At 37.5% G+C, this 12,762-nt stretch overlaps 1 protein-coding gene across 1 annotated transcript in view; it reads left to right on the plus strand.

The window, feature by feature from the left end:
* The window catches only part of LOC109051137 (leucine-rich repeat and fibronectin type-III domain-containing protein 5-like), a 49,297-nt gene extending 39,935 nt beyond the window's left edge, over positions 1-9,362 (plus strand). Inside the window, exons 2-3 of the mRNA XM_042743351.1 lie at positions 825-2,232; positions 7,736-9,362. Coding sequence (XP_042599285.1) covers positions 845-2,232; positions 7,736-8,720 — 2,373 coding nt within the window. The 5' untranslated portion in view covers positions 825-844 and the 3' untranslated portion in view covers positions 8,721-9,362. The remainder of the gene's footprint in view (positions 1-824; positions 2,233-7,735) is intronic.
* Positions 9,363-12,762: the final 3,400 nt, after the last annotated feature.

Consider the following 12,762-nt stretch of genomic DNA (forward strand, 5'->3'; position numbering starts at 1 on the left):
TACATTTAGCTTTGTGAAAGAAGCAAAACCTTTGCACTTTGAATATGTGCAAGAATAGTTTGTGTTTGTGTCCTAGGATACAAAAATAAATAAATAAATAAATAAATAAAAATAGAACATATTCTGTTGTAGTACAAAGTATTTTCCTGGTAATAATTTAATCAGTTGTTTTGGGTTTAGCACAATGACCTGTAAGTCCATAATTTAATTTGGGAAAACACTTTGCCTTTGCAATATCATGCTTTTATTATTATTTTTTTTATTACTTTTTTACACACAATACATGAAAATATGTGACTGCTTTTAAATTTAGCTAAAAATGCTTGATACACTGGTATAAAAATAAACATTTTTTTTTTTTTTTTTAACTACATATTGACTTCAAGTATGCACAAGCATGGGGAATATTCCTAATTAACGCTGCAAAAGAATGATCTGACAAAAAATATTTTAGGTGAGTCACTTATTTTGGACATGTTTTATCAGAGCAGGTTGCTAGTTTTTCTTTTGAGATCTGGCAACACTGATTTTGAGCTTGGGAATGTTACTGCTGTGTTACAAAACTGCTGATTTCTTACATCTGACATGGGGTTTTGTTTATGCAAGATGAACTGTTTATCACACTTCCTGAAATGACTGCAGGATAACCAATGGCCTGCTGTTATCACATGCATTCTGGCTGCGCTGAGCACTGGTGTTTGATAAACATCTACAAATGCAATTATGCTCTAACTGAATAAAGGCCTACTTTGCTTAAAATTGTAGTTCAAAGGCACAGTAGCATATTAATCACACACTTCGTTTTTTCTCTCTCGTTTCCCTAGGTGTAAAAACCTGATTTACAATGGAAAAACTGCTTGTCTGCTTGTTGGTTATCGGAATGGCAGTGAAGGCCCAGATCTGTCCGAAGCGCTGCGTCTGTCAAGTTCTATCCCCCAACCTCGCAACACTCTGTGCCAAAAAAGGACTGCTCTTTGTTCCGCCCAACATCGACAGGCACACCGTGGAGCTCCGGCTAGCTGATAACTTTGTCACCAGCATAAAACGGAAAGACTTGGCCAACATGACCAAGCTGGTGGATCTTACTTTGTCAAGAAATACAATAAGCTACATCACTCCACATGCGTTCGCGGACTTGGAGAACCTACGAGCCTTGCATCTAGACCACAACCGGTTGACGCGAATAGCCAACGATACCTTCAGTGGCATGTCTAAGCTGCATCACCTGATTCTGAACAACAACCAACTGACCCTCATCCACATGGGAACCTTTAACGACCTACTAGCCCTCGAAGAACTGGACTTATCCTACAACAACCTGGAGACCATCCCCTGGGAGGCCATTCAAAAGATGACCAGCCTACACACTCTTAGTCTGGATCACAACATGATCGAATACATTCCTGAGGGGACATTTTCCCTCTTACAGAAGCTCAACCGCTTGGACGTGACCTCCAACAAGCTCCAGAAGCTTCCACCAGACCCACTTTTTCAGCGGGCGCAAGTTCTGGCCACGTCTGGCATAATGAATCCCTCCTCTTTCGCTCTGAGTTTTGGAGGAAATCCTTTACACTGCAACTGTGAGCTGCTGTGGCTTCGTCGGCTCAATCGCGAGGACGACCTGGAGACCTGCGCCACACCTTTGCACCTTTCTGGACGCTATTTCTGGTCCATCCCAGAGGAGGAGTTCCTCTGCGAGCCGCCCCTTATCACCCGCCACTCTCACGAGATGAGGGTCCTGGAGGGCCAACGGGTTGCGTTGAAGTGCAAAGCCAGGGGAGATCCAGAACCTGCCATTCACTGGATATCTCCTGATGGGAAGTTGGTTTCAAACTCGTCACGCACTCTGGTTTACAACAATGGCACGTTGGACATCCTGATAAGCACAGTAAAGGACACAGGCTCTTTCATGTGCATTTCCTCAAATCCCGCCGGGGAGGCCCACCAGACCGTGGAGCTTGTCATCATCAAGCTTCCACACATTAGCAACAGCACCAATAACATCCAGGAGCCTGACCCGGGCTCTTCTGACATCTCCACTTCGACAAGGGCAGGAGCAAACGGTGGCAACCACACCGGCGATGCCAAGACCAGCTCCGATAAGAGGGTGGTTATGGCAGAAGCCACCTCGTCCACAGCACTCATCAAATTTAACTTCCAGAGGAATATACCTGGAATACGCATGTTTCAGATTCAGTATAATGGAACCTACGATGACTCTCTTGTTTACAGGTGAGAAATACTTACTTTTTACATTTAGCAGATGCTTTTATCCAAATAAACTTGCCGAAGAAGAGTATTTGTAATATACAATGGCAGGTTTATTCGAAAAATATATTATTAGGAAGTAAGCTAGATGTTTATCCATTTTTTGTGGATTTCGAACAGTTTTTTTTTTTTTCTGTTTCTTTGTTCGATTTGCTTGTTTGGCTTTCACTGCAAAATATTATTAGTATTTTTGTCTTATTTTATAGTATAAATATCTACAAATTCTTGGATTATAAAGCGTTTACTTTACAAGTAAAATTACTCAAGATATTAGGTATTTTTTAATGAAAAAAAAAATCCAAATTTGGTTAGTTTTTGCTTCAAACAAGTAAAAATATCTGCCAGTGGGGTAAGAAAAATCTTGTTTAGCCTTTGAATTAAGATAATTTTTCTTAACCCGTTGGCAGATATTTTTGGATCTACATATAAACCGAATGGCCACAGCTACTGAAACTTATTGACCCTTCTCAAACGCAACTCATTTCAGATTGAATTTAAGATGTTAGCATTTCAGATTTACATTTTAGGTCATAATTAATAGAATAGCAATGAGAAGTAAACACCATAAAATGCTTCATCCAGTAAATCCATCAGTATTTCACTAAATGTGTAGAGCTCTGGACATATTTTTTTATAATGTAAATCATGCAGCACAAATATATAAAAAAAATGGGATGATATATCAGTATGTGGTTTGTAGATTGTAATTTGTAGACTGAAATTTAAGAAACCATCTTACAATAGACTCTCAGACTAACCAGCAAAAGGAGAATGAACGATTTGGTTTAAAGGGCAGTTAAAAAAAAAACACAATCAGTCTAAATGCATGATTGAACTGACTTTTGCCCTTTGAGTCAACAGCAAGGTGTTACATAGGCCAGTTGAGAAAAAGGACCTTATATTTAGTACATTAGCACAAAAATCCATCACCAGTTTGTGTTGTTCTAATGGATGGATGGATCAATGCTGTGCTTTCTGTCCATGTGAAATGGTAGAAAAGAAATCCATTTCTAATTTTCTCTTAAATGAATAATGCTGGTGTTTTTCTGTGTATTAGTTTTTGCAACCTTGCTCTTAGATTGTGCAGTCTTTTTGTCTTTTTTTGCTTGTGATTCGTCATAGTGTATCTGAGCCTTTAGTTTGCTTTTTTTTTCTAACTATAATGCTACACTTTTAAAGTTTTTCAATGTTTATACTTTTAAAGCTTTTATATTTTATAGTTTTTCAGTACATTTTTCTATCCTAGATTGTGCTAGGATATGCAGAGACAACTATAAGACATTTGTAGACTAATTTCCTAAAAAAAAAAAAAATGTTTTATTAAAACGTTGCTGTTTATTTAAGCATAACAGTGTGAGTTGGGGTGGTACTGTCTCTTTAACTGACTAATGGCGGACAGAGTGAGGGTTTGGAAAATACAAGAGTGTTAGATAACATAGTGCTGTTTTGTCATTTGTTCTCTATTGCAGCTATTTCAGCTGTAAGATGCAGCTTAAACTAGCCTAAGCCGGTCTTACCAGGTCTGGTTTGATTGTTGAAAAAGGTTTTGGACATTTGGGAGATTGAAGACAGAATACAATCCATTAACCTTTTTGATTCAGATTAGCAAAAGCGTCTACCAAGAGCATATTAAAGTGTAAAATTGAATAATCACTGTAGTTTACAGCATTGATAATATTCAGTCAGTAATATTTAGTGCTATCTCAAACAGTATTTCCTTTCACATACTCTGTACTCTTTAATACATTCTCATAATTACGTTCTTTGCAGACTCGCTTGGGGGAATCAAAAAGAGATTCATTTTTTGGCTTACGTTATCTCAATGGGCTGCTGTAAATGAGCCACAGTCGCCTAATTACAATAACACACACTGGCCATGAGCATTCCCATTCAGTGAGACACACTGCAGAAGCAAAGCCATTACCTCATCATTTGTGTACAGAGCACATTGTGTGGGAAGCTCTTTTCACAAATGATGAGAATGAAGCCCACAGAAAGACTACAGATACATCTCGACCTATTTTTTACTAGAGAAGCAGCTGGCCGATACCCCATGTTGTTATCAAGTGCTCCCTTCTCATTTAACACATTTAGCAACAGACCAGTCGCAGAGAAACATAGACTATAATCGAATTTTCGCCACAAAAACAAAGCCAGTGGAATTTGTTTCTGCGATAAAGCTGCAGAAAAGTGCCATGAACTTGTTACAGAGACAATCCCGTCAAACCTGGGGTTAAGTGTCTTGCTCATGGGTACAATGATAATGGCTCTTATGTTGATTTTTGAAGTTCTGAAACCTTCCAACTATCGCTTCTGAGCTGTAAGTCAATATGAAATGTCACTCACATTTTACTTTCATAATACAATGTATTTCCAAGTTATACAGAATATTGGATGAGAAATTGATTGGATCTTGCAGTGTGGATGTTAAGTAGTTTGGTGAATGAGGGGCTTGTGATGTCAAGTAAAAAGGAAGGTCATTTGATAGGGGAAGCATTTTTATAACAGATCATGCAGAATAAGTTTTTTCTTTGGAATAAGATACACTGGTGATCGTGCACAATAAGGTCAGGAAAGTGCATTACAGAAAAAATACAGTTAATTTTGATTCCACCACTCATAATTGTACATTCTGTACAATTATTGTACAACACACACACACACACACACACACACACACACACACACACACACACACACACACACACACACACACACACACACACACACACACACACTTAAAAAAGGGCTTTAGCAGTATTCTTTTTTCTTTAACTTGCTTTGATTTTTCAATGGTGCTTAATTTTAAGGGGATTTAAAATTGCACTGTTTAGTTATTTTAATTTAATTTAAACCTTCAAAGTACAGATATGTGTGTGTGTGTGTGTGTGTGTGTGTGTGTGTGTGTGTGTGTGTGTGTGTGTGTGTGTGTGTGTGTGTGTGTGTGTGTGTGTGTGTGTGTGTGTGTGTGTAAGTAAAATCAGTGTAAAATGTGATTGGCCACAATTATGGATGAATGTAGTTTTTGATCTAAAACAGTGCAAGTTATAATCCTAAGCAAATCTGGCTTGAAATTATCAATGATCAGTATAAGAACAACTAAAACATCAACAAAACTGTGCTAAAAAGAACTCTTCTACACAGTTTGAGCATCAAAGTTACATTAATGACCAATCCCCTGCTGATTTCATCAGTCTTTTTCACAAGCCAAGTAAGTAGCACTCTTGAGGCTACTATTAAATATTAAGTACAATTAAATGTGGAAACTTTTTACTTTCACTCAAGTACGAATTTAGCTGAACACTTGACTTTTAATTTGTGTAAGATTGTGTACACTTTAATTGGAATCTCTGTCCTTTTTTTTTTACCCAGTATTTGTTGTCATTGCCAAGCATTATAAACTTTTCAACCTCTTTGCGTTCACAGTGCCAACTGCCTACTAGTATCAAGAAACTCCTCCACAAAGAGGAAACTTATGCTATCCAGACATAGTGACACTAATAAAGTCTAGGCAGAGAGCTAATTAGATGTTACATTTAACAATGAAGCATCTAGAAATAGGATATATGTAAGTCTCACTGCATAAAATTAGTAGTTACTCAAACAGTAGAGCCATGCAAATATTTTCAGCTATTTTGTGAAATGTGACCCTAGCAACTAGCCTCTTGACACCATTAAACACACTTTGAGTTACTCAGAACAACCCTGCAATTAAAATGCTTGGCTCATTCATTTGTATGTACGACGGCTGGGGCGCGAGGCCGCTTCTACTGAGAACCTTTGTGCTCCAAATCCAGTCGGTTTGCATGGGAACTCACAGAGCGCTTCTTTCAGCCGGCTGAATGAGCTGAATGTTTGCCAGGCTGCAGAGGAGACAGGTGGGGCGCGTGGGGAAGGATGATAAGAGATGCTATTGTTCACATCTGAAGCGAATGGTTCAGAGAGTGATAGCAGACCCCAGGCTCCTGCAGGTACAGCAGGACTTCCTATAGATACAGCACCGAAGCAGATTTACCGCCGCTTCAGACTTGCGCTCTAGATTATGTGATTAAACATGCCTGAAGCAGAGTAAACATGGTAGAGATAAGAGATCGTACTGATATCATAGTTTATTTTACGTGTTTATTGTAACATGCTCAGAATAGTATAATGCATACTCTTCATGCTTCGTGACTGAGCCTGATGCACAAATGAAAATCCTTCTCAAATATTAACATATTTATCAATAGCTTAGTACCGACGCATTCCTGGACGTAGTCCTCCGATGTGCAGTATTTTTTTTTTTTTTTTTTTTTTTTTAATCCTGCTCTCTGCTTAGATTATAAAAATCATATATATTCATTTGGGTTTTTGATTCCTGAACACAAACCAAAATGAGAATCATACCACTGGACCCCTTGAAGTAATATATATATATATGTGTGTTGCTTAATTTGTAATATTTTTTAATGTGATTTTATTTTTAAACTAATTTTTAAAAAAAAAAATTAAATAGTTAATTCAGTTTGTTCAGCAAGGATGCACTATTACATTTATAATGTTACAAAAGATTCAGTGTCTCTGACTTCATCTCTTAAACTGAAAACAGAAAGCACTAGTGTATCAATAAATTATTAAAACGTTAATGCAGTGTACTTTCTATTTTTCCCTAACATTCATAATTATTATATTTGCCGGTGCACTGTGGCAAGCCTTTTTTGTGTGCGCTTGAGTGCTTATTAGGCTATGTAGGCAATTAAAGGCATTATTATGATTTATATGGTTTATTAATAAAAGTGTGACTAATAGTAGACTAATGCTTAAAATGATCGACCACAAGTCGACCAGAAAAATCTTTAGTCGAGGGCAGCCCTAGTATTTAATCAAATGTATTTATTCAGTCAAATAAATGCAGCCTTGGCATAAGAGACTTCTTTAAAAAGCATAAAAACATTTTTTATAACCTGAAAACTTGGAACTGTAGAGTATGTATATAATATTACAGTGACATGACATGTAATTATGGACAAGTGGACAAGTGATGCCATGATCCACAAAGAAAAAAAATAATAAAAAAATCTGCTGTTTTTATAAACGTTTTAATTTAGAGAGTGCTTGATTTTTTTTTCTTTTCTTTTCTTTTCTTTTCTTTTCTTTTCTTTTCTTTTCTTTTCTTTTCTTTTCTTTTCTTTTCTTTTCTTTCTGTCACAATGCAGGTCTATGTACATGAATTGGCAAAAAAAAAGCCAAATAGTGTAGAAATGTTTACAATACCTAAAACGCACCAACCCCCTACCCCTTATACATAATATGTAAGAGATTACTCTCGCAGGGCTACTGCTGAGCTCAAAAAGATGTAAATTAAAATTTTGCAGGAACTGGTACCACTCTTGAGGTTGTTAAAAAGGTGTAAGGCAGTTTAATAAATGAATGATGAATGAAACATATCATGTATTATTCTAACACTGTTCTTTTCTTCACCCAACAGAATGATTCCCCCAACGAGTAAAAACTTCCTGGTGAATAACCTGGCAGCCGGGACGCAGTACGACCTCTGCGTGCTGGCAATTTACGATGACGGCATAACCTCCCTGACAGCTACGCGGGTTGTGGGCTGCGTGCAGTTTACCACCGAATCTGAATATCTGCGCTGCCACTTCATGCAATCCCAGTTCTTGGGAGGCACTATGATCATCATCATCGGGGGCATAATCGTTGCCTCCGTCCTCATATTCATCATCATCCTCATGATCCGCTATAAGGTGTGCAACAGTGGCAACTCCGCCAAGGAGACCTCGGTCACCGACGTGCACTCTCAAACCAACGGGGCGCAATCCCAGGGCTGTACCGTCACGCCATCCACATCCAAACAAGGTGCTTTGAGCTTGGAGGAGGGCGAGGGGTGCAAAAAGAGCTCCGCCGTGCCTCTTCCTCCGCCTCCAGATTCCCAAACCCACACCTCAGAGACCTCCATCCCAGACTGCTCCACCTCCACTTCTCTGGTAAGCCAAAGCTGGACGACTCCCGGCTCTTCAGGGTCACTAAAGCCAAAGCGCAAACCAGCGCCAAAGCCTGTCCCAGCTGCCTGCGCCGAGCCCAAAGTAGAGGCGCTGCTCAACGCAGAGACGCAAAACACCAACCGCAACAACTCCACCGCTCTTCAGCAGTCGGCCCCAACCCCTCCACCCCCTCCATCCCGCTTCAAAGACACTCCAATTTTAAGGAGGGCTTGTCCGTCTTCGTCCAAGTATATGACACTGCCCGTGGAAGGAGCGCGGGCTAAACGCAGGTACTCTTTAAACGAGAACCTGTCGAAACATCACTGCTACATTGGCTCGCAGAAGCAGGGCAATGTGTTTTGCAAGCGGAGTATGTCCGTGAATGGAATGCTAGTCCAAATGGCGAACTCGAATCTAGACAGTGAGAAATCTGCATTTTCCAGTTCAGAGTGGATTCTAGAAAGCACCGTGTGAATGTACGACTGCTGGAGAGCCTGCATCTCATTGTGTATGTGCGTTCGTGTGGGTGTGTTTGGGTGTGTATAGGCGCTCATAGTATATAAATGTGTGTGATCGTATGAATGTGCACGTTTTGCACCATTTCTTTTGTTTCCATCCGCAAATCATATTTTCTGCTGTCTTTTTATTAATGTTTTCTGGAAACCCATGGATTAATGTGGATATTTGCCTTGAAGGAGGTGCGAGAGCCGCTCTGAGCAAGATCCATCAACTGAGAGAGACACACCTCCATCTTCACTGCACACGCCGAGCGTCACGGTAAAAGGAAAGCATTGGTGCCTTCCTGTGTCCTCCTACTGGATACAAGCTTTGTGTCGGTTACACGGATGGAAGGAAACATAAGAGATTTCACAAAAAAGCCTTTCTATTCAAGGAAATGACATTTCCTGCATATTATAGAGGAAAAAAAACAACAACAACTATATAAGGACTTGATACTGGGACCTGTTATTAAATTGATATTTTTTAAAAAATCAAAGCGTTTTCTTTTCTGTGACATTGATTTTGCCTTTGTTTTAAGGCATAAAAAAACCATGTACAGAAAGACAACATCTGCTGTGTTCTTATGTTGTGTAAAATAATAAAAAAACAAAACTATTCTTTTTGTGTTGTTATGAACACAGTCTTGGAAGGTTATTTACAAATCCTTTGAAATCCCCCATAATGCCCCTGTGAACACACACACACACCGTGAACACACACCCAGAGCAGTGGGCAGCCATTTATGCTGTGGTGCCCAGGGAGCAGTTGGGGGTTCAGTTCCTTGCTCAAGGGCACCTCTGTCGTTGTATTGCCGGCTGAGATTCAAACCTACAACCTTAGGGTTAGGAGTCAAACTCTCTAACCACTAGGCCACAACTTCCCCAAATGACACTGTAGGCATATTTACAATTCACAGATATATTGAGTGTTAATGACTTCATCCAGCTTAAACCATAAAAATCTTCTTCAAACATCAAAATAATTTTAATTTTAAAATAAGTCACATTATTACAAATTTTGTCAAAATTTGTCCTTGCATTAATCCCAAACTAAACAGAATAGCAATAAATGCCTTTAAAATAATAATAATAAAAACACATTTCACATTTCTTTACTGTAATGGTACACATTCTTAAATATAAATTTTTAAGTATTTTTTAAACAATTAAAATTGAAAATTAAACTAGTAACATTTTTATACAATATAATTTGTCATACACTTTTTATAAGGTAAGATATCTTATAGTACCCAACAAACTGCAGCATTATTTTTCACTAAAATTGCTATATACATTGTTTACAGATATCGTAGTGTGATGATGCTTTCAGTGTGTTATTCTCTCAGTGTGAGCTTCAATTCAGTTCAAGGATAATGTGTGGAAATAATCACCTTGGTAACAGAACCTAATTCTCTATGGTTCATCATTCATTAATTCATCTGCATTATAATATGATTAAGATGACAACGCATCACATAATTTACACACTGGCGTATAAGATATGAAGGGGATGTTTGCAAAAAATGTTTGTAATGTGTTAATGACATCATAAATTTGTATAGGGAGGTGACACTTTTGTTTAAAATGTTTAAAACATGAAGAATTATCCTTCAAGTCTCTGATCAAAATAAAAGCCAAAGTGGATTGACAGCTGTAAAATGTCTCTTTCAAAGTTCAAACACAACTTAGACATTCATATAAAGGGTAACAGTCCCTTACAATGGATCTATAAAGTATGAATAAAATTGTCCTTGTTTTGGCCCTTTTAAGCCCTTGACTCTTACTGGTATGTAGCTTTAGGAAGATCTCTTGACCACATATGGGTTCCGGCTGGCGGGTCCAGATGTGTTACGTCCTTCTTCAACTTTATTGTCTCATAGAGAGACTCAAAATTCAGAGCACCTATGTCTCTGCCATCAAAATTTAGCCGAGGGCACTGACATATTAACAACCCTCATTCCAATTTTCTGTCATCAGTCTTAAATCGGCATGTATCAGCTCATTAGAGAGAGGAGGAAAAGCGAACACAGAGAACTGCAGCTAGTCTGCAGGGGAAAATTAAAGCACAATCATTAATCACAAGAATGTTTACTCAACTTTGGCACAATGAGCACAAATCACAATTTTATACTGGAATACAATATAAAAATATGTCCTTTCCAACTAATAATGATTTATGATATAATCATTATTATAATATAATAATGACGGCAACAAAACAAAACGTGAAAAAAATGAAGGAGTATGAATACATTCGCCAGGAACTGTATATATATGTTGCCTTATGTTAAACTGCTTTAAATTATTTTTTTTCCACAACAGTCTACACCATACACCATAATTGTAAAGCAATAAAAAAAGAAAAAAAAAAAGTTTTTAACATCTTTGCAAATTTATTTAAAATAAAAAAATAAAATGTTTCCATTGCAAAAGTATTCATAAGGCACCTAAAGGACCCTCAGACTCTGAGAAACGAGATTATCTGGTCTGATGAACCTCAATTCTAAGCATCATGTTTGAAGGAAACCAGCTCTGCTCATCACCTGCACAGTACCATCCCAAAAGTAAAGTGTGCTGGTAGCAGCCTCATGCTGTGGGGCTGTTTTTCAGTGGCAGGGACTGAGGGACTCGTCAGAGTAGAAGGAATGCTCAGTGCAGCAAAATATAGAGATAGCCTTCATGAAAACCCAGTGTACAGCATTCTGAATCTCAGACTGGGCAGAAGGTTCATCTTCCAACAGGACAGTGACCCTAAGCACACAGCAAGAGTGGCTTATAGACAACTCTGTGAATGTGCTTGGGTGGCCAAGCCACAGCCTGAGCTTGAACCCAATCAAATATTTCTGGAGAAACCTGAAAATGTGCATATGCCCCCATCCAACCTGACAGAGCTTGAGAGGTGAAGAGATGAGGAGAAGAATGGCAGATAACTGCCAAATGCTGATGAGCAATTTTGTTGCATCAAACAAAAAAGACTTGAGACTGTAAAGGTGCTTCAGCTAAATATTTAGTTAAGGGTATGAATACATATGCAATGTACTTAAATGTTTTTTTTTTTTTTTTACAAATTTACGAAGTTGTGACAATTCTGTTTTTGCTTTGTCAGTATGGTGTAAGGAGTGTAGATTAATGTGAAAAAAAAAGTAATTTAAAGAAGGGGTATGAATACTTTCGCAAGGCACTGTACATAGATATACACAGTGTATGTGTATATATATATATATATATATATATATATATATATATATATATATATATATATATATATATATATATATACACACACACACACACACACTATATATATATATATACACACATATATATACTTCTACATCATATAAATATATTCATAATTCACTGTGACACACATAAATGAGTAAATTTCACTAAAAATAAAAATAAATAAAAAATCCTGAATGTGCGTTGCTCTTCAAAGATAAGATTAAAATCAACAGATGTCTTTATAATCTACAAAGTAGTTTTGAGGAAATGTGAGATGTTTCATTTCCTTTGTTTAGTTTATGAAAAAATGCTTACAAAGCTGGATTTGGTATTTGAAGTTTATTTCACAGTTTTTCTGAAATCAAACATGATTATTAAAGACTTTGATGTTTGACATCAGATGTGCATGATCTTATATATCCAATCTTATACTTGGAACATGACAGATAATTAATTTCCACAAATAGGGTACAAAATATGGAATGAAAAAAAAAAGATCTACAAGTCTGGATATAATTTTTTGAATATTTTTAAAAATAAAGAAAAAACACAGTAGAACACGATACACAGCCTTTCAGCCCACATAAACATATACTCTCAACGTCATAAGAACAAAAATGTGTATTTTGGTTCAATCACAAATGTTAGATTGAAAATTATGTTAAGGTTTGTGTCAGATGCATTTTACACAGCATCTCTGACATGAGCCAGCCCTGACTGCAATTCGTTTCATCACAACTACACCAACACCCAGTAATCTCTGCTAGTTGCTGGAGAGCTGAAAGATTCAC

The sequence above is a fragment of the Cyprinus carpio genome, chromosome B17 (genome assembly GCF_018340385.1).
Source record: "Cyprinus carpio isolate SPL01 chromosome B17, ASM1834038v1, whole genome shotgun sequence".
NCBI lineage: Eukaryota > Metazoa > Chordata > Actinopteri > Cypriniformes > Cyprinidae > Cyprinus > Cyprinus carpio.